This window comes from Schizophyllum commune (genome assembly GCF_000143185.2).
Source record: "Schizophyllum commune H4-8 unplaced genomic scaffold SCHCOscaffold_5, whole genome shotgun sequence".
NCBI lineage: Eukaryota > Fungi > Basidiomycota > Agaricomycetes > Agaricales > Schizophyllaceae > Schizophyllum > Schizophyllum commune.
The window spans coordinates 2,740,034-2,764,817 of NW_026089542.1; the positions used below are offsets into that span (position 1 = coordinate 2,740,034).

General features: G+C 59.1%; 15 protein-coding genes across 15 annotated transcripts; 4 read left to right on the plus strand and 11 right to left on the minus strand.

Moving 5' to 3' along the window:
• Positions 1-639: 639 nt before the first annotated feature.
• Positions 640-1,650, minus strand: SCHCODRAFT_02677926 (cwf21-domain-containing protein; the record flags this gene model as incomplete). The annotated part of the gene is made up of 4 exons (XM_003038168.2): positions 640-953; positions 989-1,323; positions 1,373-1,564; positions 1,613-1,650. 4 exons carry the CDS (start codon positions 1,648-1,650, stop codon positions 640-642), a joined length of 879 nt encoding a protein of 292 aa, XP_003038214.2.
• A 250-nt stretch (positions 1,651-1,900) lies between these two features.
• SCHCODRAFT_02623932 (alpha/beta-hydrolase) lies at positions 1,901-3,568 on the plus strand. Its single transcript, XM_003036808.2, has 2 exons — positions 1,901-3,255; positions 3,307-3,568. Exons 1-2 carry the CDS (start codon positions 2,061-2,063, stop codon positions 3,375-3,377), a joined length of 1,266 nt encoding a protein of 421 aa, XP_003036854.1. The 5' UTR covers positions 1,901-2,060; the 3' UTR covers positions 3,378-3,568.
• Positions 3,569-3,823: 255 nt separating this feature from the next.
• Positions 3,824-4,099, minus strand: SCHCODRAFT_02500518 (uncharacterized protein; the record flags this gene model as incomplete). The annotated part of the gene is made up of 1 exon (XM_050343100.1): positions 3,824-4,099. One exon carries the CDS (start codon positions 4,097-4,099, stop codon positions 3,824-3,826), a length of 276 nt encoding a protein of 91 aa, XP_050200707.1.
• A 143-nt stretch (positions 4,100-4,242) lies between these two features.
• SCHCODRAFT_01226739 (uncharacterized protein) lies at positions 4,243-5,724 on the minus strand. Its single transcript, XM_050341283.1, has 2 exons — positions 5,518-5,724; positions 4,243-5,464 (listed from the first exon to the last, which is right to left on the minus strand). Exon 2 carries the CDS (start codon positions 5,457-5,459, stop codon positions 4,332-4,334), a length of 1,128 nt encoding a protein of 375 aa, XP_050200708.1. The 5' UTR covers positions 5,460-5,464; positions 5,518-5,724; the 3' UTR covers positions 4,243-4,331.
• Positions 5,725-6,110: 386 nt separating this feature from the next.
• On the minus strand, positions 6,111-8,503 carry SCHCODRAFT_02623941 (uncharacterized protein). The gene is made up of 3 exons (XM_003038169.2): positions 8,281-8,503; positions 7,639-8,229; positions 6,111-7,587 (listed from the first exon to the last, which is right to left on the minus strand). Exons 2-3 carry the CDS (start codon positions 8,113-8,115, stop codon positions 6,595-6,597), a joined length of 1,470 nt encoding a protein of 489 aa, XP_003038215.1. The 5' UTR covers positions 8,116-8,229; positions 8,281-8,503; the 3' UTR covers positions 6,111-6,594.
• Positions 8,143-8,825, minus strand: SCHCODRAFT_02270959 (uncharacterized protein). Its single transcript, XM_050342236.1, has 2 exons — positions 8,281-8,825; positions 8,143-8,229 (listed from the first exon to the last, which is right to left on the minus strand). The coding sequence occupies exon 1, from the start codon at positions 8,570-8,572 to the stop codon at positions 8,360-8,362; it is 213 nt and encodes a 70-aa protein (XP_050200709.1). The 5' UTR covers positions 8,573-8,825; the 3' UTR covers positions 8,143-8,229; positions 8,281-8,359.
• Positions 8,681-9,029, minus strand: SCHCODRAFT_02623943 (uncharacterized protein; the record flags this gene model as incomplete). The annotated part of the gene is made up of 1 exon (XM_050345209.1): positions 8,681-9,029. A coding segment is annotated over exon 1 (218 nt), but the record flags the coding sequence as incomplete, so codon positions are not given.
• Positions 9,030-9,516: 487 nt separating this feature from the next.
• Positions 9,517-10,643, minus strand: SCHCODRAFT_02576922 (transport protein particle complex subunit). The gene is made up of 3 exons (XM_003038170.2): positions 9,981-10,643; positions 9,842-9,927; positions 9,517-9,792 (listed from the first exon to the last, which is right to left on the minus strand). Exons 1-3 carry the CDS (start codon positions 10,336-10,338, stop codon positions 9,700-9,702), a joined length of 537 nt encoding a protein of 178 aa, XP_003038216.2. The 5' UTR covers positions 10,339-10,643; the 3' UTR covers positions 9,517-9,699.
• Positions 10,612-12,785, minus strand: SCHCODRAFT_02623949 (cytochrome P450). The gene is made up of 11 exons (XM_003038171.2): positions 12,616-12,785; positions 12,554-12,565; positions 12,438-12,503; positions 12,277-12,382; positions 12,062-12,207; positions 11,802-12,009; positions 11,712-11,751; positions 11,391-11,654; positions 11,248-11,334; positions 11,066-11,185; positions 10,612-10,952 (listed from the first exon to the last, which is right to left on the minus strand). Exons 1-11 carry the CDS (start codon positions 12,754-12,756, stop codon positions 10,790-10,792), a joined length of 1,353 nt encoding a protein of 450 aa, XP_003038217.2. The 5' UTR covers positions 12,757-12,785; the 3' UTR covers positions 10,612-10,789.
• Positions 12,786-14,004: 1,219 nt separating this feature from the next.
• On the plus strand, positions 14,005-15,883 carry SCHCODRAFT_02623952 (acetylornithine and succinylornithine aminotransferase). Its single transcript, XM_003036809.2, has 5 exons — positions 14,005-14,242; positions 14,303-14,542; positions 14,591-15,151; positions 15,211-15,364; positions 15,438-15,883. The coding sequence occupies exons 1-5, from the start codon at positions 14,156-14,158 to the stop codon at positions 15,812-15,814; spliced, it is 1,419 nt and encodes a 472-aa protein (XP_003036855.1). The 5' UTR covers positions 14,005-14,155; the 3' UTR covers positions 15,815-15,883.
• Positions 15,884-15,898: 15 nt separating this feature from the next.
• SCHCODRAFT_02623953 (uncharacterized protein) lies at positions 15,899-16,640 on the plus strand. The gene has a single exon (XM_050345210.1). It carries the CDS (start codon positions 16,126-16,128, stop codon positions 16,507-16,509), a length of 384 nt encoding a protein of 127 aa, XP_050200711.1. The 5' UTR covers positions 15,899-16,125; the 3' UTR covers positions 16,510-16,640.
• Positions 16,641-18,034: 1,394 nt separating this feature from the next.
• SCHCODRAFT_02623956 (tetrapyrrole biosynthesis, 5-aminolevulinic acid synthase) lies at positions 18,035-19,593 on the plus strand. The gene is made up of 3 exons (XM_003036810.2): positions 18,035-18,095; positions 18,145-18,580; positions 18,630-19,593. The coding sequence occupies exons 1-3, from the start codon at positions 18,091-18,093 to the stop codon at positions 19,587-19,589; spliced, it is 1,401 nt and encodes a 466-aa protein (XP_003036856.2). The 5' UTR covers positions 18,035-18,090; the 3' UTR covers positions 19,590-19,593.
• A 182-nt stretch (positions 19,594-19,775) lies between these two features.
• Positions 19,776-20,729, minus strand: SCHCODRAFT_02623957 (NAD(P)-binding protein). Its single transcript, XM_003038172.2, has one exon. The coding sequence runs from the start codon at positions 20,692-20,694 to the stop codon at positions 19,915-19,917; it is 780 nt and encodes a 259-aa protein (XP_003038218.1). The 5' UTR covers positions 20,695-20,729; the 3' UTR covers positions 19,776-19,914.
• Positions 20,730-21,071: 342 nt separating this feature from the next.
• On the minus strand, positions 21,072-22,843 carry SCHCODRAFT_02498147 (uncharacterized protein; the record flags this gene model as incomplete). Its single annotated transcript, XM_003038173.2, has 2 exons — positions 21,072-22,445; positions 22,520-22,843. 2 exons carry the CDS (start codon positions 22,841-22,843, stop codon positions 21,072-21,074), a joined length of 1,698 nt encoding a protein of 565 aa, XP_003038219.1.
• Positions 22,844-23,090: 247 nt separating this feature from the next.
• SCHCODRAFT_02540439 (mitochondrial carrier) lies at positions 23,091-24,737 on the minus strand. Its single transcript, XM_003038174.3, has 8 exons — positions 24,546-24,737; positions 24,423-24,462; positions 24,231-24,352; positions 24,040-24,176; positions 23,809-23,983; positions 23,611-23,752; positions 23,331-23,559; positions 23,091-23,278 (listed from the first exon to the last, which is right to left on the minus strand). The coding sequence occupies exons 1-8, from the start codon at positions 24,684-24,686 to the stop codon at positions 23,215-23,217; spliced, it is 1,050 nt and encodes a 349-aa protein (XP_003038220.1). The 5' UTR covers positions 24,687-24,737; the 3' UTR covers positions 23,091-23,214.
• Between the last annotated feature and the right edge of the window lie 47 nt (positions 24,738-24,784).

The window sequence follows — 24,784 nt, forward strand, 5'->3', positions numbered from 1 at the left end:
GATATATTCTGTACTGCTATATGGTGAAGAGCTGAGTATCTTTGATCCCGAGCGCACTTTCGCCCATCGAAGCTATCATGTTTTCCGTTAACTATAGCCACGTTTGTTTTGTGAAGTACGGATTTGTTCGGAAACGTTTCTCCTCAGTTCTTGCTCGAGCTCGTGCTGACGCTCATCGAAGACCCTGTCGACGCCGAGCGCGCCCTCCTACCCTTGCCCACCGACCGGCTGCGGCTGCTGCCAGTCGAGGGGGAGCGCCGAGCGCGACGCGGCGGCGGGGAGCGACTGTCGCGAGTGCCACGGGGCGGCGGAGAGCGACTATCGCGAGGACCACGGGGTGGCGGAGAGCGAGGACCGCGGAGTGAAGGAGAGCGAGCGCCACGCGGCGGAGGCGAACGACTGTCGCGGGCCCGGCGAGGGGGCGGCGACCGGCTGTCGCGCACTCTCCGCGGAGGGGGAGAGCGACTGATACGTCCACCGCGCGGAGGCGGAGGAGAACGACTGTCACGACGAGGAGATCGACTGCTGAAGCGCCGGCGTGGAGGAGGCGAGACGGACATGGAGTCGCGACGACCCTTGCGCGGCGGAGGCGACGGCGAATCACGACGACCCTTACGAGGCGGCGGAGACATCGAGACGTCACGTCCACCACGGCGCGGGGGCGGCGAACGGGAACGGGAGGACGAGGGCGACCGGCCGCGACGAGAGCGCGGAGGAGGCGAGATGGACGGCCTGGCCCTGGCGCGAGGGGGAGGCGAGCGACGCGCCGGCGGCGATACCGACCGACGCATACGGCGGCGAGGCGGAGACCGTGAACGAGAGGGGGAACGCGAAGACGAGGGCGACCGCCTGCGCCTCGATCCCGCTTCCGGGGAATACGCCCTCGGAGGCGGGCGCGGCGGGGGCATATCGCGGTCTCTGCGAGGCGGCGCCCCACGGCCTTCTTCTCTCAGCTTGCGCAGACGATCTTCCTCCCGACGGCGGAGACGGTCGCGCTCCTTGCGCTCGGCCTCCCACTTCTCCTTCTGCGCCTGCATACGCGCGCGCTCCTCGTCGCGTTTCTTGTCGCGTTCCTCGCGCTCCTGGATGCGCTTGAGCTTTTCTTCCTCCTGCTTCTCGCGGTCGAAGGCGGCGCCCTCAACGTAGTCGCTGCGTGTGCCGAGGGCACGCGCCATGCGGTCGAGTTCGGACTTTTTGGCGGCTGCTATGGCGTGAGTGTCGGAGGGCTTCAAAGACTTTGCGTTCGGTGCGAGAGCGGCCAGGTCTGCCAGCAACCTCTCACGGAGGGCTGATACTTGGGCCTCGATGTCATCCTCGGGAACTCTGCATGTATGTCAATGTCAAAGCTGACGAGTCGAAAGGCTGCACGCACTCTTCATCCTCTAGCTTCAGTTGGAGTTCTAGACACTTGACTTCGACCTGGCGCTTGCGCTCATGATCCAAGATACCCTGGTCCGGTTCGCGATGCTTTGGAGGCGGAGCGTCCCAGGAATTTGCCCTATCCTGGCCAGTCTGGTACGAGCGCAAGACCGACAAATTGCGCTGAACGTAGCCATTTGTACCGCTGCAAATCCGTCAGTTGTTGACATCCGCATTACGGTGTTCAACTAACCTTCCGCGGGGAGTCGTCAGTCCAATGCCGTTGTACATCGTGAACGCTCAGGACAAGACGTGCAGACGCGCTCCCTCGCTGACCTAATCGCTCAAAAAGGAAGTCATTCAGATTGATTTTCGACTTCAACGCAGAGTGTGTCTCCATGCTCTCGTCTCAATGTATGTTCCCTCACAGCGCAATTGCACCGTTTGACTGCAGCGTACGCGGCCACTTTGGGGCCTGTAAGATGTCTTTATGCCCGTTCTCCCAAACGGGTCGGGATCCGTGCCGTACGTCACCCTCCGGCCGTCTTGCCGCGTGCTTGTTCGGCACTTGCTGACTGCCTCCAACTTGTCTCGCCGTCTGCTGGCTGTCGATATAACTTGAACCTGACCATCATCACGAGCCCACCTTGCGCTCATATCTGCGCATTCCTTTCACCCTGTCGCTGCTTCTCCGGCCCCGAATGCACAACGCAGCCGCCTCGATCGCGTCTACCTCGACGCTCCCCACCGCGCCACCCATACCCTCCGCCTTCACTGAGTCGTTGAAGAGTTGGTGGTCAACGGGGGAGAAGAACAGCGCAATATCAGAGGAGCGGCTACTGCGGCGCCTGCCCTTCTACACCTCCGACCCCTCGAAGCCCGCCGATCCGTCATTACCTGTCACCGCGCACCGCGAGCGGGTCGACTTGTCTAAGCCGCACCACTACCTAAACACCCTTGCCATCCAATCTACCACCCCCTCAGACGATGCACCCCCACCAGCGATCATGCTGCACGGCTACGGCGCCGGCCTCGGTTTCTTCTACAAGAACTTCCCCGCACTAGCGGACTGGGTCGCCCGACGACAGAGCGCCGCATATGCCCTCGACTGGCTAGGCATGGGCCGCTCCGCGCGCGTGCCCTTCACCGTCAAGGCGAAGCGCACCGACGTCGCCGGCCGCGTCGCTGAGTCCGAAAGCTTCTTCGTCGACTCGCTCGAGGACTGGCGCGCGAAGATGGGGCTCGAGAAGATGACGCTCATCGGGCACTCCCTCGGCGCCTACTTCTCTGTCGTCTACGCCCTCAAGTATCCGGAGCGCGTGAACAAGCTCATCCTGATCAGCCCCGCGGGCGTGCCGCGCGGGCCAGAGGGCGACCCCTCGCGCGAGGTGACGGACGTCGAGCCCGCGGGCGACGGGCCCGTGCAGGCCGCGACGAAGGCGAAGATCCAGGAGATCCAGGCCGAGCAGCAACAGGTCAAGAAGTCGCAGTCCAAGCAGCGCAAGGTGTTCTCCTACCTCTGGGAGCAGGGCTGGAGCCCCTTCCAGGTCGTGCGCTCGCTGGGCGTGTGGGCGCCGATGCTCGTCGGGCAGTACTCGTCGCGCCGCTTCACCGGCCTCACGGAGGAGGAGACGCGCGAGATGCACGACTACATCCTCAACATCACGCTCGCCAAGGGGTCCGGCGAGTACTGCATATCGCACATCCTCGCACCTGGCGCACACGCGCGCATGCCGCTCGTCGACCGGATATCTGCGCTCAAGATCCCCGTCACCTTCATCTACGGCGAGCACGACTGGATGGACCCGCGCGGCGGGGAGGAGTCCGTCGAGCGCCTAAGGCAGGCGGGCAATGGCCAGGGCCGCATGTACGTCGTGGCAAGGGCCGGACACCATGGTAAGTGTCCCCGTTTGCCATCTTCGTTCATCGGCGCTGACTATCCTCCAGTATATCTGGACAACACCAAGGCAGTCAACGATCTCCTCATAAAGGAGCTAGACCGGGCGGTAAAGGCATAATTGGGTGGGCGCCTTAGATGTTCGATAGAGGTTTGGAGGAATTGCATGGGTTGGGAGCTCTGGCCCTTGCATTCAAGCAAGGGCTTCATGGATCGGACCATATGCATTCTGTATTTTATTCTGTGTTGTACGTCGTGCTACCAGTCTTGCTTACTCTAATACCCGTTTATTGCCATTGAAAAGTCCTCGAGGGCTTCACTTAAGTTTGAACTCGCTTCCGTAAGTAGATGCGTTTCGACCAGCGTCCCTTTCACTGCGCTCAACCGTGCCCCTCGTTTGAACAAGATAGGTTTTCCAGCAAGCTGCTGGAAAGCGCAGAGCTGAAAATCCCAGTCCTTCTCGAGCTTGAGCTCGCCGCCCAACCACCTCAGTCACAAACGCGAGGAAGGAGAAGATAGCTCAGGAAAAGTATATTAGCAGGTCGCAGACCCGCTTTATTAGGACCACTAAGGTATACAACAGACAACTATGGACGAGCAGGGTATACAGAGGTACAGGTATAGGGTACAGACAGCAGGATAGCCTGGGTAGCCGACAACGCGGACGAGGAAGCAAGGGAGACGTATGTAAACAAGAAAGTCGAAGAGCTGGTATCTACATTTTGGGCATCGGGAGCCGGCCGCTGGCAAGCCAGTGGGGCGCGAGCGAAGAGAGGACATGAGCATGAAGACGTGAGAAGTCCAGGTGGATAGAAGGACATGAGAGAAGTCCGGGAAAACCATAGCAATGTCCAGGAGAGGGAGACATAGAAGCATATCGTCGCGGACGGAATGCATGGGGTGGGGTGCAGCGGGTATCGCGCGGAGGGACTCAATGAGCGGCGATGGTTGGCTGGTGGATAGATGTCGCCGGGCATACGGGTAGTCGTGCGTGGCATGGGTGTGCGTGTTGTCGTTTTCGTGTGGTAGAGTGTGCGAGGACCCCAAAGATGCTTATAGTGTGGCAAAGGTGCGCTCACAGCTCCGGGGCAAAAGAGTCGGAGAAGCCAGTGCGACGAGCAGGCGAGACCTGCACCGGGACCTTCTGCGCCGCAATCCCAGGAGGGGAAGACAGCATGAGCGGGGCCGGGCGACGGCGACGGCGGTCTCGCGCCTCACCACCAGCGCGGCGGACAATGCGCATCGCGGGGATTGCGCACATCTCGGCGGGGCGTACGACGGCGCCGACATCAGCGGTCGAGGAACCTGCGCTGGAGACGCTCTCGCGGCGCTCGTAGGGCATGAAGGCGACCCAGCTGCCCTCAGAGGAAGCAGGCGAGCCCAGCAGCGGCGCGTACTCAAGCGGCTCCGCGGCGTCAACCCACATCACACCCTGCGCGTCGCGGTGGACAGCGCCGACGGGCCCGCCCTCCGCGGCGCGGTTCATGGCGCGGGTCGCGTGCTGGTCGAGCCGCCCGCCGTCGAGGAACTGCGCGAGCAGGAGGTCGTTGTTGAGCGGGGGCGGGCGCGGCTTGCTCGCGCTGCCCGACTTCTTCGTGTGCGTGCGCGAGGACGCCACCGTGGGCGACGCGGGGACCTTGGGCTCGCGGCCGCGGCCGCGGCGCAGGATGCCGAAGGACGGGAAGCGGCGCACGCGCTTGCCCGCGGGGGACGGCGGCGGCGGGGGCATCTGCGTCGGGCACGCGAGGTGCGCGGGTGTGAGCGGCGTCTTGGGCAGGCTCACGAACACGGTGTCGTAGCCGAGCGCGGTAAGATCGAACTCGGGCGTCTTGTAGCTGCCTGTGGCGGGGGTGTCGACGAGGTTGAGGAAGGAGCCGGCGGGGGCAGCGCGGTGGGTGATCGAGCGGGAGGTGGAGCGGCGCCGGGAGAGGGAGCTACGACGGGAGGTAGAGGAACGACGCCCAGGGCTGGTGGGGGTGTAGGGCGTGCCAGGAGTGCGCGGAGCGGGGGAACCAGGCTGGACTTGAGCGGCCCAGACGTTGATCCCGGTGAGAGCAGGTGCAGCACGGCGGAGACGGGGACGCTCGTTCTCGTTGTTGGCTCCAAGAGGGAGCGAGGGGAGGGGGATAGCCGGCCCAGCGCGCTTCTTAGAAGGCGGGGGCTGGGAGAGGAAAGCGTAGGGAGCATCGACAACAGCAGCCATGATAACTGGGGGACGACGGTCAGTATTCGTAGCGTTCACTCAGCCACTGTCAACACACCTTCGTAAAATGTCAAGAAATGAAGAGAATAATAAGAGCAACAGATGAGCTAGTCGTGAGGCGACGTGAAGGAAACGAGAACGGAGAGAAGAGAAGAGAGCTTTGCACAGCAAAGACTACTCGGAGCGGGGCGACTGATGAATCCGGGGGAGGATGGGAGGCACCAGCCACCAACACAGGCTTATATACCTGCGGCATGGCCAGCGGACAATGTTGGTTTGCGGCAACCTGATCCGGGGAACAATGGGTCCGCGCATCAATGATCGGGATCAACTGTGACCGCTATTGTTCCATTCCAAGTCAACTTGCTCGCCCGTCTCCATTGTTGCATACCTGAGCATCAACAAAAATAGTACGCGGCTAGGGCTTGACATGTATACTCTCTGAGGAAGCCACCGAGAGAGCCACGCAAAGTCAGTGGCAGGCAGTGGCCAAGCACGACACGGGCTGGCTGGACCTGTCACGCGTGACAGATCAGCTGGTCACGCTACGCATTGTCCTCTTTGGGTGAACAATGTCCTTTCCCATTCTGGCCAGACCATTGTGCACCCTCAGGCCTCATGCTTTGCATACCCCCGACATTGACAAAGATACAAGCCACGGTGACCCATTATCGCAATTGAAATTGTGCCTACATTATACCCTACACACTGATCCTACAACCATCGAATCGGCGAATTCCTGACAGTCCAAGTGCATGCCCTCAGGCAGCCGCCCCACAGAACCGAAACAAAAGATATGTATCGAAAGAATGTGGTAGACTGTTTACAACAAGGCACAGAACATCGACAGCATATCTTCGGGCACGACCGATTGCGCGTCGTCACCTATATATCTAGCCCCAGCATTGATACAACTCGAACGACATGCTAGGTACTACCCTCCACGGGTCAACATACCCTCCTCCCCATCCACCAGACAGAACGCTCCGCACAGATACAACGCTCCGCGCAGCCTCGTCAATAAATATTCAGGTCATCGTAACAGCAGTCCGTCATTATCGAAGATCAGATTCTCGCAACACTCGGTATCGAGGCGTATTATGGTGCGGTATGTGGTACCAGGGCGCCTTCAGAACTAGTACGCCTCCACGACCTCGCGGCGCTCACGCGCACCCATGAGCGCACCGAGGCCGCCGATGGCCTTGCGGCGAATCCTCGTCGCAAAGTTCTTCGGGCCCAGCTCCTCCGCCCCCGAAGGCGGCCCGCGGGGCTGCCTCACTGGCGTGCTCACCAACCGGTGGTGAGTCGCCGCCGGCGCCTCGACGACGTGCGCATCCTGCTTGGCCTGCGCATTCGCGGACGACGGGCGCCCGATACCAAGCCCCTCGAAGAGCTTCCGCGTAGCCTCCTCGCGCGGCGAGAGAGGCATGATCGGAATGTCGTTCGAGGAGTTGGATGCGGGCGTCGTGGGGGAGAGAGACTTGGAAGAGCCCGTCGAAGAGCTGTCGTCGTCGCCGTCCAGGCCGTCATTGACAGCGACCGCACCCATGGGCTGCTGCGCGATCGGGTTGAACTGGAGCGGCTTCGGGCGCGACCTGGGGCCCGCGGAGGGCTGCGAGGGCGACGACTCGCGCGGGGGCGTGATCTTGATCGGCGGCGACGTCACGGAGCGGTTGTTCCCGCTCAGGACGGAGTTGTTGTTGCCGCCACGACGCCAGGACGAAGCGCTGTCGGACTTGGACGGGGGAGGAGACGCAGCGCCGAGGGGCGTGCCTCCGCTAATAACGGTGGTCGAGTTGTACGAGTCCGTGCTTGTGTTCGCGGCGTCGAAGTTCGACACCGGCACGGGGTGCTGCATGCTCGCAGAGCGGCTGCCGAACCTGCCATTCAGACTCGCGGTCATGGGGGCTCCCATGCCGAGCTGCTCGGCCTGTCCGTTGCGGCGCATCTGGGCGCTGAGAGTAGCGGCACGGATGTCGAAGGCGCCAGCGTGCGGCGCGGCGGACGCAGGAGGAATGAACCCGTTGCTAACGCGTCTGCCCTGGGCCTGCTGCTGAGCCTGCTGGAGCTGCTGGCTCTGGAGCTGCTGCGCAAGCAGCTCGAGCTGGACGTTCTGGTTGTAGAGACCCTGAGGAGAATGAGAGACCGCGCGAGTGTGTGGCGTACTATGGCCACATACCTGAAGCTTGATGAGCTCTAGCTGCGCGAGCTGCATCTGGAACTGTTGCTGCTGACGCTGTGCCTCGAGCTGTTGCTGCTGCTGTTGCTTCAGCTTCTGGGCCTGCGCCTGGGCTTGAGCCTGCTGCTGCGCGGCATAGTTGAACGATGGGTTGAACGTAGCGCTGTGCGGGTTGAGGGGGCGCGACGCCTGCTGATGCTGCTGCTGGCGACCGAAGTTCGGGCCATCAACGGCAGCCGTCATTGCGTGGGACCGGTACGGGTCCTGCTGCACGTAGAGCGTCTGGCCGTGCATGTCCGGCACCTCGTCCTCCTCTTCCTCGTAGTAACTGGGCTGCTGGCCGGCGTAACGATGGATGTTGAAATGGTCCGCAGTCGGGGCGGCCGAGTGGGGCATCTGGAGAGACGAGGCGCGGACGCCGCCTGTGCGGAGGCCAGAGAGAAGGTTGGCGCGGGGGTTCGACTGAGCGGTAGTCATGGCTGGGAGTCTTTAACTGGAAAGAAAGAGCAGATGTCGATTAAGATGATGAGTTTATTATTGAACAGGGCGGGGGGTCAACTGGGCTGGGAGAGCTTCGGGCGGCGGGTACAGCTGGGGCCTATATAAGCGTTGTGCTCATCGCCGGGGAAGTGGCATACGCACTGAAAAGAGCAAGAAAGCGGCTGAGACGCGGGCGGTCAGACGAGCTGGCTGTGCTTTGCACAGAGAACTGGTGCGGATCTTAGAGGCTCGGGACAGCGATTTCAGGCCGAGTTGGAGAAGAGAAAGTTATATAGAGGAGAAAAGAAGCGGGGAAGAAAGCCACAACACCCTTCGACAAACCAGACAGTCGATGTTGAGAAGAAAGTGGGAGTGGGCACACGCGGTTCCAGATCCGGCTTGTTTGGTCGTGTTGACGCCCCCGCCAAACGACACATGTTCGATGTCGCCGCATACTTCCCCCTTTAGCGAGCGACGTAGGACTCAGATGACTTCAGTTTGTGAGAACAATATGTTCCCAAACATACATTCTATAGTATTCCTGATTATGGAAACCTCTCCCCGGCTACTTACGGGAATATCGGGCCCATGCCAATGAGGACACTATTAGGTATGACTTCGAAGAGTAAACATCCGCAGACTCCGCTCGGTCCATCGTATAGTCACTCCCGACATTCTCAAAGGTCTTGCTATCATCAGGGTCAGTTTTCGTGGTGCTTATGATGTCGCCCGACAACTCTATAGCGGCTCTGAAGGCAGCATACCGGAACGGCGCTGGCAGCTTCATGGCGCCGTGTCAGCTGTTTTTGGGGCAATTCAAGTCGGGGAATAGCGCAGTATAGACTGGAAAGTGAGTATAAGAACCAATGAAGCATGTGCGAGGGCGCTGGTCGAGTCGGATTGAACGTCGACATTTGGGCCAAGGTAGAGGGTCACTAATTAGTGATGGCATCACTGTTGTGGTCACTAGTTGACCGTTTCGATTACAATATTGCCTACCTAACTCCTTCCTCAGTTTTGCACCAAAAATTATGAAAAGTAGCGCATTTCAAGCGGAAACAAGGAAGGAACATTTCCTTGCTTTGATACCTGTCTTTTCCGTTCCAGCCAACCGATTAAACGCCAATTACAGCATAATATATTCGGCCTGAATGATAAATTCCGTTTCAAAGCAAGGCCTCGTGGATGTTCACCTCAGGAGGCCGTATGAATATTTTCAGGGCGCAGGTTGACGAAACGCAGGACGAGATAGATTTACAATGCGACGACAAGGCCCTTGGGGGAGATCAACACGACCAAACAAGCCGGATCTGGAACCGCGTGTGCCCACTCCCAAAGAAAGAGCTGCGCTCCGTCGCCTAGATAAGGCACAGACAGTCACGTAACGCTCACGACACGTGTGTCACGCGCAGAGCAACCAATGGGTGGCTCTTCTCTGCTTTCCCTTTGTCCATTGCATTCTGGTGCTACATACGCCTCAAAGAACACAGCAGGGGGACGCGCTATGTCATGACAAGAAGCCCTCGACCCAGTCCGACTGTCATTCCGTCGATTGCCTGCTTCGACGAATCGGGAAGCCCATCACAACCATTTCTTTGCGCTGGCTTGCACTCTCGCATCAAATACTGTGCTCCGAATAGGCGTGTGCGCCGTATGGAAAGGATTCAACATCGTCTGCATACAACAATTAGCCTGGTTACTGAGCCTGAATATGTGTCCTTACCTTCACATACAACTCCCAGATCTCTGTGAAGAACGCTCTTATCCCATCGTCGTTCTTTCCTTCGTGCAGTAAGATGAATTTCATATCTGCCAGCGCAGTCAGTGGCGCACTCCAGACCCAGGCGACGAGCCGCGCTTACTCCCAGGCGTGATAAAGGCAGACACCGTCCACTCGTTGAATTTGTCTACCGACTTCAAGTACATCGCGCCCTCCTTGCGCATCACGTCCTCCACCACGTCCAGGCTCGCGTTCGCGATCATCTGGATGACGTGCGGGTCCTGCCCGCCGCCCATGCGCATGCCCCCGCCGGACGTGTGGTGCGCCGCGCCCGACGCGCCCGACAACGCAGTGAGCGTGCCCGCGAACGCAGAAGTCGACCAAGATGGCAAATTCGCCGACAGGGGTGACGATACGCTCGCTGCGGGCTTCGTCTGCTTGATCATCCGACTATAGAGCGGCGTATCGGACGGCGACAACAAAAAGAGATGGTGCGACATCACGGAGACGCGACGACCAGGGCGCGACCGCAGGCGGTTGGGGGGAGGGAACCTGCTTTTGTGGCGCAGTTCGACTCTTGCGGCATTCTCCGGGCATTCAAGGCCTTCCGCTTGGGGAAGGCAGTGAACAATCGCGCGAACTTCAACCGAGATGAAGGGCCTTCAACGGCTTCCCGAGCGACGTGTCGCGAAGAGATTTGCTACTAACCCGTCTATTCCGAGCCGATCAAGGAGAAATAGGGCATTTACGTTTGGGCGACTTGTTCGTTGTCAGCACAGTTGATCAGCAGCTTGCTGTAGGGTACAGACTCGGACTACATCGGAATAGGAAAGGCCTACAGATTCGGAGTGACAGAGCATACAAAGAGTGCCTGTGTCGGACCTCGATAAGAGACTCTGATTTCAGGAGAAGAACTACGCATAGAGTCCCATCGTACATACTGTACTTCGCCTAGGCTGCGACACGCACGAGCATTGGCAGCTGCGAGGCCACATGTGGTTCACTTCTGAGCGCCGGACGCTGCACCAAAGACACCTGGATTCGCACATCGTCCACTGGCACCGCCAACTCGAACTCGAAGTGCCTGACGAGGAAGAAGAGGAGGGACTTCATTCTGTGGTTGTACCGTCAGTTCATAAAGGGTCGCCGATGGGGGGAATTATAAGCGTATGGAGACGACGCAATGGAATTATGAGAAAAAAAGGGTAAGAAACTCAGGACACGCACTCAACAACAGCGAAGCGGAACCCAATGCAGGCATGCGCGCCAGCGGAGAACGCGAGGGTGTTTCCCCAAATCCCAGGCATAGACTTGACGGTGTCGGGGAGGTAATCCCATCGGTCGGGCCTACACAAGCGATTCTCCGTAAGAGCGACACCACAATCGATGGCGAAGGAGTCGGTACTTACTTGAATTGATATGCATCCTCGCCCCAAATAGCTTTGCTCCTGTTCGCCGAATGGTATGGGACGAGGAAGTGTTGTCCTTTTCGTACTCTGTTCGAAGTGCATTCAGGTTGATGATTCTCGCATTTTGGATAAACACTGCGCACCTAAGCTCATGACAAACCCGTCCTCGCCTATCGACGAAAGGATCTTGCAGTGGTATCACATCGTCCTGCAAAGCTTCCCGCGCCGACCAGGTGAAAGACGGGTAGTACCGGAAGACCTCTTTGACGAAGTTGTCTAGGAAAGGGAGCGAGTTCAGGTCGTCCATCGTGGGCTCGTCGGTTTGCAGCGAGCGCAGCTCGTCGCGCAGGCGCTTCTGCATTTCTGGCGAACGAGACAGTTGAAAGAGCGCCCAGGTCATCGCCGTGCTGATCGATGCAATAGTTAGTGCCGTCGAGGAACATCTAAGCCATCCGAACGCTCACCTGGTCGTCTCGTAGCCACCCGCCAGGAAGGCAGCCACCTCTGGTAAAGTTTTCAACATCAAGTGGTACCCCGTGAAGTGGAAACCTCACGGGCGCGTATATCTTCATCCGTCATCCGCCGGTCCACCTCCTTCATCCTTGCATTTGTGCGCAGAATATTGGAGAATATGTCTCGAGCAGCGTCGCTTCCCGCACCTTGCTCCTGCTCTGTGGCGGACTTCGCACGACCGAGGAGCTGAGAACCGATTGCGTCTAAAGTTCCCTGCGCTTCATCGAGGGCTTTCTTGCGGCCAGAGGGCTGTATAATGTCGTTAGCAGTAGGAACTGGCACTGCGGGACAAACAGCGTACCAGAAGTCGAAGGACAGGAATCCAGCTCTGTAGCAACAGCTTCGCCCTGGATGCGTGTTGCACGTCGAATAAGGTATTGAAGGCGACGAGTAGTTCGTTCAGGTTGCCGTGCTGGGCGTCGAGCGCATCGATGTCGTAGCCAAAACCTGAATGCGCTATGGTTGAGTGCACTGTGCGTATCGAAGCCCCCCCCCCCCAATCGAGTTGGTGCGCACCGGCTTTGCCCATCGCGTCTAGCGTAGCATTTGACAGACCGTGCATGACGTTGATACGCGCTACACCATCAGACTGCTTGATCTCCTTCTTCCACTCTTCGCAGAGCTACGGGAGTCGTTAGGTCATAAATCTACCACAAAAGCGAGCGTATGAGCCGCACCTTCACGGACTTCTCTACGATGACACCGGTGACCCTGCTGATGCTCCCCGAGCCGAAGGCAGCATTCTGCAGTCACTGTGAATAGATACTCGCATTACTGACGCCGACGTGTATACCATAATCCTGCGCTAGACGAGGGGTCAGAGTGGGCCTCCTTGGTTGAAATCGGAGACCTTACCTGCAGGCGATGGTGCGCACCCTCTGTGACCGGTAGCCCAGGCCCAATTGTCTGCGCCAGATTGAACCGCGATCCCGCCGGCTTCTGGTATACCTCATCGTGCGCGAGGATGTGGCCGAGCGCCTTGGGGTCGATCGTCATGATGCGATCTGTCTATCACATCGTCAGCGCCCATCTACCGTCGCTGCGCGTAAAACAGCCTGAAGTGAGCTCACGCCGAGGGTGGCCGGAAACTTGAGGACGCTCCCATAGCGCTCGAACCACTTGTCCATGCAGATGGTGGGTCCACGCTATGCCTATCGGTGAGCGGGATGATACAAATAAGATGCGAAGAGGAAGAAGTGCTGCTTGCCTTGTATGCCCATAATTCATTGTAAGCCCCCACGAGAAGATGGCGCCCTCGAGATGGACCTGGTAGATATCGGGTGGGTGATGTGAGGTACCTCCATAGCGTGCGTAACAGCACTACGATGAAGACGGTGCCTGCGAGGAGCAGCGTTGGGAACATGCGCGATATGATCTATGGGCGCGGTGGTTAGCACAAAGGTGTCGTGGCTCCATGTTCTTATATACGTTCACGGCCTCGTTCTCACGAGTGTATGAAGATTGCGATCATTTAAAGGACGTACCTAGTCGTGTATTCATTACCCTCGCTTTGAGGTGCTATCCTTGGGAGTTATAAGAGATGAAGCTAAGATGCGAACAGATCGCCGTAGCCCTTGCTACACGAGCCACAGCAGAGAGTGGATGCGGGTGCCTTAAGAGTATACTGGGTGTTGTTTGGAAATGGTGCTGTCTGCCCTACTCCTACCAGCACCTAAGAAGGCGTTCGGGATGCGTCAATGGTGCGGCGTTGATAATGATCCCCATCGACATGACAGGATCAGTACTATAGACAGTCATCTTTGGCAGGAATCTTGTCGTTGTAAGTAAAGCCCTTGGAATGTTATGGGTCAGCATGATTGACCTCCCTTCCCCGTCTGTTGGTCAAATTTTTGGCGTTGGCACCGCAAGCCTGCGCCTGACTTAGGTGGGCGAGCGCTATTGCGTATATGGGAAGTTATATTCATAGCGCAGTGCGATCTAGCTCTTGACAAAATGTGAGACGCGACGAAGTGATGGTTAGGACGAAGGCGAAGACGGCGGTGAGCGTCAAGGACAAGTTGAACTTGCGGCCCGCAGCTTCCGGATGCACACGGCCGACGCTGCCGAATCTTATCGCTATCTTATCGCACGATTTTTGAGGCGTCGCACCTTGCATTTAGACGCCCATCAGAGCTCTTGGGCGCCTTCTCCCCCTGCTTCCGTCTTTCCACACCTTCCCGCACACCTGCTATCGAGTTCCTACGCTTAGAAAGACTCGAGTCATACTAGGACTTTCTCCTATCTCCCTCACACCTTGACTCGCGCAAATCCCTCGACTTCTGTGACTCGATTCACCCTGCAGGCGGCGGCGAAGTATAAGGACCAGATACTATATCTAGCACCTGTCTGAAGCCTTCGCGTCCTCCTCTCTTCCTCTCCCTCGATAACTACGAAAATGAAGCGCGCCGTTACTTCCCTCTCCACCCTTCAGCGATCGTCGCGCACGGGCGCCGCGCGATTCAGCACTTCAGTCCGGGCTCAGGTGCGTTCCCCTTCTCATCACTTCCCATCCGTACTAATACTAGTACGCCAATCTCTCTAGTCCGGCCCAAGCACGCGCTATACTGCCGCCACCCATACCCCCTCCGCGCCTTCCCCTAGCGTCCGCGACACGCTAGCCACGGGAGAAAAGTACCTCCTCCCGGTCTACGCCCGCCCGCAATTTGTGCTCAGCCACGGGAAGGGATCGAAGGTCTGGGACACGGACGGCCGATGCTATGTCGACTTCAGCGCGGGTATCGCGGTGAATGCTCTGGGTCATGGGGATGAGGAGTTCGTGAAGGTATGAAGGATCGTCTTCACGCATGATCTACTCCTGAATTTTGGAAAGGTCATCACCGAGCAAACCTCAAAGCTCCTACATACCAGCAACGTCTTCCACAACGAGTGGGCCCCGCGTCTTGCAGAGCTCCTCGTCGAGCTCACTCGGCGCGAAGGAGGTCTCGGCCTGAGCGATCCCAGCGTCGGGGCCAAGGCTTTCTTCGCCAACTCGGGCACCGAGGCGAACGAGGGCGCGCTCAAGATCGCGCGCAAGGTCGGCAAGGAGCGCTGGGCCGCAAAGACTGGCCGCTCCTGGGAGGACGGCGGCTGCGCCAAGACGCGTATCGTGTGCTTCGAGCAGGGCTTCCACGGCCGCAGCATGGGCGCGCTGAGCGTCACGACGAACCCCAAGTACCAGAAGCCGTTCACACCGCTCATTCCGGGCGTGGATGTGGGCAAGCTGAATGATGTCGCCGGGCTGGAGGGGTTGATAGGGGAGGATACGTGCGCGGTGATCGTCGAGCCGATCCAGGGCGAGGGCGGGATTAACGCTGCGAGCGAGGAGTGGCTGCGCGCCCTGCGCAAGCGGTGCGACGAAGTCGGCGCGGTGCTCATCTACGACGAGATTCAGGTCAGTCATGCCCATCCATCTATACCGATCCTCGGATCTGACGCAGGTACCCCCTTCAGTGCGGCCTCTACAGGACGGGCTCCATATGGGCGCACTCGAAGCTGCCGCTCGACTGCCACCCGGACGCGGTGACGATGGCGAAGCCGCTCGCCAACGGCTACCCCATCGGCGCGGTGCTAATGCGCGACTCGGTCGCGGAGGTGATGACCGCAGGTGTGTTTGTTGCTTGCCGTCTCCCGTTACAATAGCCGGGCCACCGACACCTTCTCACCTCATATTCCCACAGGCACCCACGGGACGACCTTTGGCGGTTCCCCGCTCGCCTGCGCATTGGGATTCCACGTCCTCAGCCGCCTCTCCAGCGAGAACATCGCGAAGCAGGTGCAGGAGACGAGCGCACACCTCGTCAGCCGGCTGCAGAAGCTACCCGGGTACTTCCCCACTGTATTGCAGCCAGAGATTCGCGGACGCGGGCTAATCCTCGGGCTGGGGTTCAAGGACCCGGCGCACCCCGGGAAGGTCGTTGAGATGGCGCGCGAGCGGGGCGTGTTCGTGCTTACGGCGGGGAAGGACGCGGTGCGCCTTGTGCCCAGTCTTAACATTCCCAGGGAGGACGTGGATTTCGCGGTGGATGTATTGGAGAGCGTGCTCGGCCAGCTATAGTAACGTTAAGGTGCTGGCCGGTGGGTAGACAGGCTGTAGCGTGGTCCCTTGGCAAGCCAGTTGATCATCCGCAAGGAGCGTTCCGCCGGTGGTTCGGCTCGGAGGGAGGGAGATTGTAAGAATCACAGAAAACGGGCGTCCTCCGGGGTAACCTCGTAAGGGGAACCCATTTTGGGCGGTTCGAAAGCAACGAGGAAGAATTACGCTGCAATTTCAAGTGACGACCAGCCTTTGAGGTCCTGCTTTGGGCGAAGGGCGCGCGGCAAATCCCGAGGAGGCGCTCCATCCGATTCATCTTGCTCTTGACCTTCATGACGCCGTTTCTACGTGCCCTCTTCGCGCTAGTCCAATTCCCCCAAAGCTCCACTACGCAAGGATTTGACGGGCTTGCGGTGGGCTGTGTCATCAGCAGTATCCCCCCTCGATCCCTGTCCTGCGCCGTCCTTAGCACGTCAAGTTCCCTTGACTCACTGCCCTGGACGCAGGCCGTTCACATCGCTCCTACAATGACTGCAGCTTCTCTCTATTCCCCGTTCGCGATGCGGTCGTTTGATATCTGCGATGCCCCGCATCGACGGTTGCGTCTGTCATTGACAGCTATTCTTCATCGTACCCGTGGGGTCGCTGATCTTGCCTGCGATGTACGTGAGAGAACAGGGAATTCTGCAGACAGCATCTCGCTGAAGGCCTTTTGATTGTGATATGTGCGGCACATATTTAAACAGAATTAGAATGTGTCCAGGCAGCCTCCAAGTCCGGTCTGCGATATCTTTTGCGTTCCTCGAGACGTGAGTCTCATCTTGCGCGACCGTTTGCTCTGGTGAGCGCACTCTCTGTTATAATCTTCACCGAGCCTCTTGACTTCACACGTAGCGAATGTGCGCCATGAATACGATGGTATTCTATTGGGAAGTAAAGTATGGATGAGGTGGTCTTGATATTCGAGGACGACAGCAAGATGCACACCCGTCGGTGCGTGCGAGAGAATGAATTTCTAGAGTTGACTACACCCCTTCCTTTGACTTGTCATACCAAATTACCCTTACGGCTCCGCGATGGCAGCAGTGGTCGTTTGACGCACACAGATGAGCTGGTTCAGGATACCAAGGGACGTGGAAGTCAGTGGGCTTGTCGCATTCCGAATAGGTTGGCCGGTGGGTAGACGGCTTGCATCATACCCGCCGTTCTTCTCCGCGGAGAGGGCGTCATTGAATGAACGAACGGCGGTGCCCGGTAGCTCGGCATCGGGAGCGATACGAGCGCAATGCTGGATTGCTCGCTCCGTCCCCCGGTTTTCCCACTTTTCAGGGAAGATGCGAGTCCAGTCTGCGCAGGAGTGATTGATGTACGTGAGGGGGACATGCTGGGGCTCCGTTGGGCCCCGATTTTGTGTGGCCAGACCGCAACAAAGATTACCAAAAGAGGCTGCCGGGTGACCCGATCGGTGCGGCGGCAGCATCACGTGTGCGGTCACCTCAGCCAATTGCGGCGGTTTGATTTTCGTCCGCCCGAGTGTCCGACGGTAACTTGGCCGTTTATAAGGAAAACACGGGACTTCACCCCACCCGTTCTTCCCTCCCGCCATCATGTCCCGGCTTTCGACCTTGTCGAGCTTCAAACCGCTCTGCCCGTTCCTCCAGCGCACGCAGACCTCCCAGCTGCGCTCCCTCTGCACCTCCTCGTCCCCCCGCTTCCCCGCCATCTCCGCCCTCACCGAGCGCGCGACCAAGTGCCCCGTCATGGGGCCCGCGCTCGACGTGCGCGGCAAGCAGCTCGCCGCAGGCTACGCGAGCGTTGCCGGGCAGGCCGACGTCGAGAAGATCCACCAGGACCAGGGCATCACCATTCCCCCGAACGCTACCGTCGAGATGTGCCCCCACGCGAAGGCGGCCCGTGACGCCGCGCGCATCGCTGAGGACCTCGCCGCCGCGGCTGCCAGCAAGCAGCAGCCTGCCAAGAAGGCTGGGGGATGTCCCTTCCATGCCGCTCAGGCGCAGGCTCAGGCCAAGCCGGCGGCCGCCCCGAAGGAGACCGTTGCTACCGCAGACAAGAAGGGCAAGTCTCCCAGGGCGGCCGGCGGCTTCGACTATGAAAAGTTCTACGAGGAGGAGCTCGACAAGAAGCACCAGGACAAGTCGTACCGTTACTTCAACAACATCAACCGCCTCGCGGCCCGTTTCCCGACGGCCCACACCGCGAAGGTTACCGATGAAGTCGAGGTTTGGTGCTCCAACGACTATCTTGGTATGGGTGGAAATCCGGTAGTCCTGGAGACTATGCAGTACGTCCCCCATCTCCCTCACATACGCCTCTTCTCATCATGATCGCAGCCGCGTCCTCGACAAATACGGCCATGGCGCCGGCGGTACCCGCAACATCGCTGGGAACGGTGCCCTCCATCTCAGTCTCGAGCAGGAGTTGGCGCGCCTCCATCGCAAGGAGGGCGCGCTTGTCTTCACGTCATGCTATGTTGCCAATGACGCTACCCTGTCCACTCTCGGGTCCAAGATGCCGGGTTGTGTTATCTTCTCTGATAGGATGAATCACGCGTCCATGATTCAAGGCATCCGGCACTCTGGCACCAAGAAGGTCATCTTCGAACACAATGACCTGGCCGATCTCGAAAAGAAGCTCGCGGAGTACCCGAAGGAGACTCCCAAGATCATCGCGTTCGAGAGCGTGTACTCCATGTGCGGCAGCATTGGCCCTATTAAGGAGATATGCGATCTCGCCGAGAAATACGGTGCTATCACCTTCCTCGACGAGGTACGTTCTATTGTTCCTCATAAGGGTCATTGTTCTAAGAACGCTCCAGGTGCACGCTGTGGGCCTGTACGGACCCCGCGGGGCCGGCGTCGCCGAGCATCTCGACTACGACCTGCACAAGGCCGCCGGTGATAGCCCGGACGCTATCCCGGGCACCGTCATGGACCGCGTCGACATCATCACGGGCACCCTGGGCAAGTCGTATGGCGCCATCGGTGGCTACATCGCCGGCTCGGCCCGCTTTGTGGACATGATTCGGTCGTACGCTCCTGGCTTCATCTTCACGACGTCCCTCCCGCCCGCGACGGTCGCTGGCGCCCAGGCGAGCGTCGTCTACCAGAAGGAGTACCTCGGCGACCGTCAGCTCAAGCAGGTCAACGTGCGCGAGGTCAAGCGCCGCTTCGCGGAGCTCGACATCCCCGTCGTCCCGGGTCCCTCCCACATCGTCCCCGTCCTCGTCGGCGATGCCGCGCTCGCGAAGCAGGCGTCCGACAAGCTTCTTGCGGAGCATGACATCTACGTCCAGGCTATCAACTACCCGACCGTCGCCCGCGGCGAGGAGCGCCTCCGCATCACCGTCACCCAGCGCCACACGCTCGAGCAGATGGACCACCTCATCGGCGCCGTCGACCAGGTCTTCAACGAGCTCAACATCAACCGCGTGCAGGACTGGAAGCGCCTCGGCGGGCGCGCGTCTGTCGGCGTCCCCGGCGGCCAGGACTTCGTCGAGCCCATCTGGACGGACGAGCAGGTTGGCCTGGCGGACGGCAGCGCGCCGCTCACCCTCCGTAACGGCCAGCCGAACGAGGTGTCGCACGATGCGGTGGTCGCCGCGCGCTCGCGCTTCGACTGGCTCCTCGGCCCCATCCCGTCTCACATCCAGGCGAAGCGGCTCGGCCAGTCCCTTGAGGGCACGCCCATTGCGCCGCTGGCGCCGAAGCAGTCTAGCGGTCTGAAGCTCCCCGTCGAGGAGATGACGATGGGCCAGACCATCGCGGTCGCTGCGTAAAGCTCAGGCCGTCGCCTTACTATCATTTGGGACTTGATTGAACTACTGGGGGTGAAGGGCGCGGTGGATGCGTTCATACCCACCCGCTTGCATACTTACTTCGATCTTCGTACTTCACACCAGAAGTTCTTGTATATCCGGCGTTGTTTATAGTGGAAACTGATCGTCACATATGTTCGACCGGTGGTCGACATACTCATTCATCATCGCTGCATGCAGTCCTCAGTCCATTGATTTGGTTGCCTATCAGGTAGGTGTGTGCTGTGCCAAGTGCTCGTGCTTTGCTATGTTACAGTGCTTGTCCGATCACGAAGGGTCTTCTCGTCTATGGTAGTACTTCCTCGCCCTTGTAATCCCATACCTTCCCTCTCTGATCTTGCTTCAAATTCTTCACCACCTCCACCAGCTTCTGCGCGCTGTACTCTGGGTCAAACAACTTCTCCTTCGCCGTCGACTCCCAATACGCCCTGCTCAACTCCGTCTTCATCGTCCCCGGATGCACACCCACACAGATCACCGGCTTCTTCTGCATGCGCAGCTGCCAGTCCCAAGTGCGGATGACCTGGTTCAGCGCCGCCTTCGACGCGCGGTACGAGTACCACCCGCCGGAGCGGTTGTCGCTAATTGAGCCCACCCTCGCAGACACATGCACCCACTTCGACAAGGGGATGTCCTCCTTGTTCTTCACCGCCGGCGGCACGAAGCGCGCAAAGTGCTTGATCATGAGCAAGTGCGAAATGGTGTTAATCTGGAAGCTCTCCGTGATCTTCCACAGGTCGAGGTCCGCGGGCTGCTTCTCGGGGTGCAGCACGCCGCCGGTGAAGAACGCGGTGTCGAGGTAGGCGTCGGAAGGTAGGGTGTCGGCGAGGGTCTGCGCGGCCGATTCGATGGACGCCTCGTCGGTGAGGTCGAGCTGGAGCGGGTGCAGGCGCGCGGGGTCGACGTCCTTTAGGGGCGCGAGGACGTGCTGCTTGAGCTCGTCGCCCGTGCCGGAGCGGTGGGTGGCGAAGAGGGGCAAGTTCGTCGTTTGGAGGAGTTGTCGCGCCAGGGCGAGCGACAGCCCGCGCGTCGCGGGCGTGACGAGGGCGAAGGGCGTGGGCGGCATGGTGGCGAGTACGGAGCGCAGAACGTGGGCGAGTGTGTCTTTATACTTCGGGGCTGTCAAGCGCTAGTCTTCGCTCCATCATCGACATCGCCGATCCGCCGCCTTCGCGTCGACGTCTCGCGCTGACACCCGCGACACAGCGCGATCACCTGACGTGACGCGTTCACACCGAACGCGACGAAGAAGTTGTAGTCTGACTCTGATTAAATTCACCAGCAACAGGGTATATATTCTCAACTGCTCAGGCGAATCAGCCGAGCAGATCTATGGCGGTAATCCAGGAAACGTACAGCAAGAAAGGCGCGCGAGGCATAACTGCCAACACAGGCGGGCATAGTCCATCCGCGGGCAGAATTCATCCGCAGAGTAGCTGCCCATCACTCTACAAGGCCTACCATCCTCTTGATCACTTCACCGCTGTCCGCGCTTCCGTGCATGAGGCGTCTGTACGCATGTCCCTGAACGGCGTTGAAGACTGGAATGAGGCTGCAGACCTCCCGCCAATTCAGGTTCTCCGGTACATGCAAGGTGGCGCCGGGCATGGTCGAGACGATGTTCTGGACGCAGGGGAAGACCGTCGAGAGGTACGCTGCGACGTACGGGACGCTCTGTGCTGTAATCGGCGACCAGCCGGCGCGCCACAGGCGGAGCTCCATCTGCACTGCGTCCGTCGGTGCCTCCGCAAGCGGGACAGCGGTCGCGTCCACCTCGATGGCAAGGTCCGCGAGCCGGGGGCAATGGCGGGCGAGATGTCGCAGCGCGTGCAGCGGCGGTATGCGCCGGCGCGCATCGTCGCGTTGCCTGTACTTCGGTCGCAGGTGCAGCACGCGGAGCTTGGGCCACGATCTGGCGATCCATAAGACGTCAGCTTCGTCTACGTGGAATCCGTAGATGGAAGTGAGAATCAACTCCTCTAGGTGTGTGTACGGCCCTAAGAGCCTGATGTCCGTTGCCGGTATCGGTTGCGAGACGCCCGCGGCAGGGTGGTCTTCGTCCTCCAATACAAGTCGACGCAGGCGAGGACGGGATGGACAGAGGTTGCTTATCTGCATAAAGGTAGCTTGCCATGGATCCAGCAATAATCCCAGCTCCAGGGTTTCCAAGGCAGGAAACGTGCAGCAGTCCCGCGAGCCGGCATGCCTTAGCCGTAATCCCGGGGTCTTCACCACCAGTTCTGACAATTGAAGGAAGCCCAAACGGGGACCCTGAGGGTTGCCGAACAACGCGTTGACCGCGCGCCCAATCTGTACTGGCCCTCCCTCCAAGGTGAGGACGCAGAGGGAGGGCAACTCGGCGAGCCTCCGGAGCGCCTCTTCCTTGATGTGCGACGTCTCAAGCTTCCGGAGCTTCCAACCGCAGATGGCTTTCCCGAGGATGTCGATAGCTTGCTTCGCCCCGTCCGCCAACGATGAACTGTATCCCACATAGAGGTCTGTTAGGTTAGGAAACCACCGAGGAGTAGATCGCAAGATGTACGCGTCGCCGACCGTCAGAGACCCCCCATTAATGCGGAGCTCGAGGGTTGTAGGCGAGGCGAAGTATTGGAGGTAGAATAGGTTCAATTCCACATCCCATGCAATATATGTGAGGTTCGGGAGGAGGGGGCCGGTCGCCGTGAGACACAGCGCGATGATGCAGTCGTCAACGAAGAGCCTTGGCCAGTCGCTTCCCCCAAACGACATCTTCTTGACAAATGCCGCATGGAAGCGGAAGCGCTTGAGGTCCTCTTCTTGTATCGACCGTGCTGGCAACTGCGAAGAGCCTTTGTCACATACAGTCGCGGAGACTCGGCCAGGCGAGACGGCACAAGGAGTGTCGCACTCACGATCACAGAGCTCGGGACCCCCTCATCTACTTCGGGGTGGTCCCTGATGATCTCCCAGCACCCAGGCATGGTGTACTCTGCCAATATCGCGATCTCCGTCACACTTTGCCATATGCACCGAATCGCGACGGCGTAGATCGTCTTGCAGGTTCTCGCCAGCCTCACGAGCGAGCGCATCCCTCTGTTTCTCGCGGCAACAGAGTCTACGTCTGGCGGATCGATGCAGGCTTCGCAGATGAGTGCCAGCACTTCGGGAATGAAGAGACAGCGATGCGTAGCCTGCGTGTGCATGCCAGACTGAGTTGCGGGCAAGTCGACGTGCATCGTGGCAAGAGGAGGATGGGACATGACGGTCGCGTCCAAGACAATCCGGCAGCTGCCGACCCTTGCACGCTACGCGATCCCGTGACCCCGTCTCGACTGGCCAGTGGCCACTCGTTCATCACGCAGCAGATAGCTACGCAGTACCAAGACTCGCTAGTCCACAGCCATTGCTGTCAAAGCTCAAGTGCCGCTCGTGCCGCGTATAGCCAGTACGCCTAAACCCAAATCCTTGATGGTACCCCAGGGCCTGGCATTCATTATCCAGCATCAATCGAGTGACTTGAAGAGTGCAGTCGGCACCTTCGAGCGTGCTGCGATCGATTTATTGATTAGAAGGTAGTACGCCTTAGCTATGTGAGACTACGCCTAAACTATGAGAGAGTATGCACAACTGCTTCGAAAGTGGCGAAGGTCGCCATGTTGACGGGGACAGCGCTGGAGCACAGCATCAGTACCTCATGTCAACATAAGAAAGAGTGGCGCGTACCGTATCAAAGTAGGTGCCAACCCCCTGAAGAACACCCCCATCCCCTCCGTGTGATAGGAATGCAAGATCGTCGACCACGTCGTCCTATATGGATACGCCGCAGGCCTGTCCAACAACGGAGCAGCTGCCCCAGAAGCATTATGCGTTGGGGAGGAACTCTGCGTCTGTTGCGGCGGGCTCTGCATCCGGGTCTTGATAACGTCGAAGGGGAAGGTGAATATCCAGCCGGCTATTGGGGATGGGTTAGAGAGGAACGGGGTGAGGAAGGCGATTGACTCACCTATACCAGCTGCCCCTCCCGCGAGGAGAAGCGCGGGCCACGAGAGTTCGTTAATCTCCTCGACCTCGGACATGATAGACGAGTGGTCGGTATCCCGAACCACGGTCTTCGGTGTGGCGAAGTAGCGACAGGTCGCCTCATACTAAACGAGTTGCACATGAGTAACGTCTTGACAGAACCGTCGAACTCTCAACTCACCGCAACAAAGTAGTGCCCGTACCCAATGTCTCTCAAGGCCGTCGAAGTGATGCCCCGATATAAGCCTCTCAGGCCCGTCTCCCGCAATATGGCAAGAGCGACCTTCGGCGTAGACGTTCGCGTCGACAAAGCCTGCTGCCTGATCTTCACCAGCTCCGTCGGCGTCGTGATTATGCTGAATGATACCGTCAGTGTGACGCGCTCATCTACAGCGAGTAGGATTCAACTCACGACGACACGATCCCGCTCCCAGACCCAGCGAGGAAGATCTGCCACAACGTGGGCACGGAATGCGCGTCTTCTAGCTGGATTTTCATGAAGAAGCGGTACGACGCGAATACGAGGCCATTCATCAGAGCTACGGTCGCCTGATGAGCGCGTCAATCGAAGCTCAGTACTGCGATGGCAAGGAAGACGCATACGATCGGCGACATAATACCCTTAAAGAGCCCCGTAAAGCGCTCCTCGCGCACGATGGTCGTCAGCGCATTGAACGTTGAGTTATACCGCGACTGGTACTCGGGCGTCTGGAAGCGGACCTTGACTGTGAGTTGTAGACTTCTGATTAGCTTCGACGTCGTACTAAGCGCGTTACGAGCAGCACCGATACGCACCGGTATCGAAGGGATATCCGACGACTAGCCCTGCTATGCCCTACGTTCACGGAATGTGTTCAGTGGATCGGTCACTTGGGGATGGTGAGGGCGCTCCGAGAGGCCGCTGGAATGTGAACGCACAGATATGTTGCCGGCGAGGAAGTCCACGGTGGGGTTGAGCTTGACGGACGCGTCTGTGAGGTGCGAAACAAGGATGAGGATGCGTTCATCAACGTTGGAGGTGCTGCAGGACGGGGATATGCGCGCACCATTGTTGCTCATGGTAACGTTCTTCGTCGATCTATCGCTCGAGAAACAGAGAAGGAGAGTTCGGAAGAGACGAGGAGAGTCAGTCAGCCCGAGTTAGCCTGCATAGATGG

Coding starts and splice junctions, on each gene's coding strand:
- SCHCODRAFT_02623932 (XM_003036808.2), top strand. CDS start 2,061: ATGCACAACGCAGCCGCCTCGATCGCGTCTACCTCGACGCTCCCCACC. Junction 3,256..3,306: donor GGCAAGGGCCGGACACCATG/GTAAGTGTCCCC, acceptor ACTATCCTCCAG/TATATCTGGACAACACCAAG.
- SCHCODRAFT_01226739 (XM_050341283.1), bottom strand. CDS start 5,459: ATGGCTGCTGTTGTCGATGCTCCCTACGCTTTCCTCTCCCAGCCCCCG.
- SCHCODRAFT_02623941 (XM_003038169.2), bottom strand. CDS start 8,115: ATGACTACCGCTCAGTCGAACCCCCGCGCCAACCTTCTCTCTGGCCTC. Junction 7,588..7,638: donor TAGAGCTCATCAAGCTTCAG/GTATGTGGCCAT, acceptor CATTCTCCTCAG/GGTCTCTACAACCAGAACGT.
- SCHCODRAFT_02270959 (XM_050342236.1), bottom strand. CDS start 8,572: ATGCGGCGACATCGAACATGTGTCGTTTGGCGGGGGCGTCAACACGAC.
- SCHCODRAFT_02576922 (XM_003038170.2), bottom strand. CDS start 10,338: ATGTCGCACCATCTCTTTTTGTTGTCGCCGTCCGATACGCCGCTCTAT. Junction 9,928..9,980: donor TGCCTTTATCACGCCTGGGA/GTAAGCGCGGCT, acceptor CTGCGCTGGCAG/ATATGAAATTCATCTTACTG. Junction 9,793..9,841: donor TCTGGGAGTTGTATGTGAAG/GTAAGGACACAT, acceptor TGTTGTATGCAG/ACGATGTTGAATCCTTTCCA.
- SCHCODRAFT_02623949 (XM_003038171.2), bottom strand. CDS start 12,756: ATGACGATCGACCCCAAGGCGCTCGGCCACATCCTCGCGCACGATGAG. Junction 11,335..11,390: donor CGGGTTTGTCATGAGCTTAG/GTGCGCAGTGTT, acceptor CACTTCGAACAG/AGTACGAAAAGGACAACACT. Junction 11,186..11,247: donor GAGGATGCATATCAATTCAA/GTAAGTACCGAC, acceptor TCGCTTGTGTAG/GCCCGACCGATGGGATTACC.
- SCHCODRAFT_02623952 (XM_003036809.2), top strand. CDS start 14,156: ATGAAGCGCGCCGTTACTTCCCTCTCCACCCTTCAGCGATCGTCGCGC. Junction 14,543..14,590: donor GGGATGAGGAGTTCGTGAAG/GTATGAAGGATC, acceptor AATTTTGGAAAG/GTCATCACCGAGCAAACCTC. Junction 15,365..15,437: donor CGCGGAGGTGATGACCGCAG/GTGTGTTTGTTG, acceptor ATATTCCCACAG/GCACCCACGGGACGACCTTT.
- SCHCODRAFT_02623953 (XM_050345210.1), top strand. CDS start 16,126: ATGACGCCGTTTCTACGTGCCCTCTTCGCGCTAGTCCAATTCCCCCAA.
- SCHCODRAFT_02623956 (XM_003036810.2), top strand. Junction 18,581..18,629: donor CTATCACCTTCCTCGACGAG/GTACGTTCTATT, acceptor AGAACGCTCCAG/GTGCACGCTGTGGGCCTGTA.
- SCHCODRAFT_02623957 (XM_003038172.2), bottom strand. CDS start 20,694: ATGCCGCCCACGCCCTTCGCCCTCGTCACGCCCGCGACGCGCGGGCTG.
- SCHCODRAFT_02540439 (XM_003038174.3), bottom strand. CDS start 24,686: ATGAGCAACAATGGTGCGCGCATATCCCCGTCCTGCAGCACCTCCAAC. Junction 24,463..24,545: donor TCCTCGCCGGCAACATATCT/GTGCGTTCACAT, acceptor CCGTGAACGTAG/GGCATAGCAGGGCTAGTCGT. Junction 23,279..23,330: donor TTGGCACCTACTTTGATACG/GTACGCGCCACT, acceptor GCTGTGCTCCAG/CGCTGTCCCCGTCAACATGG.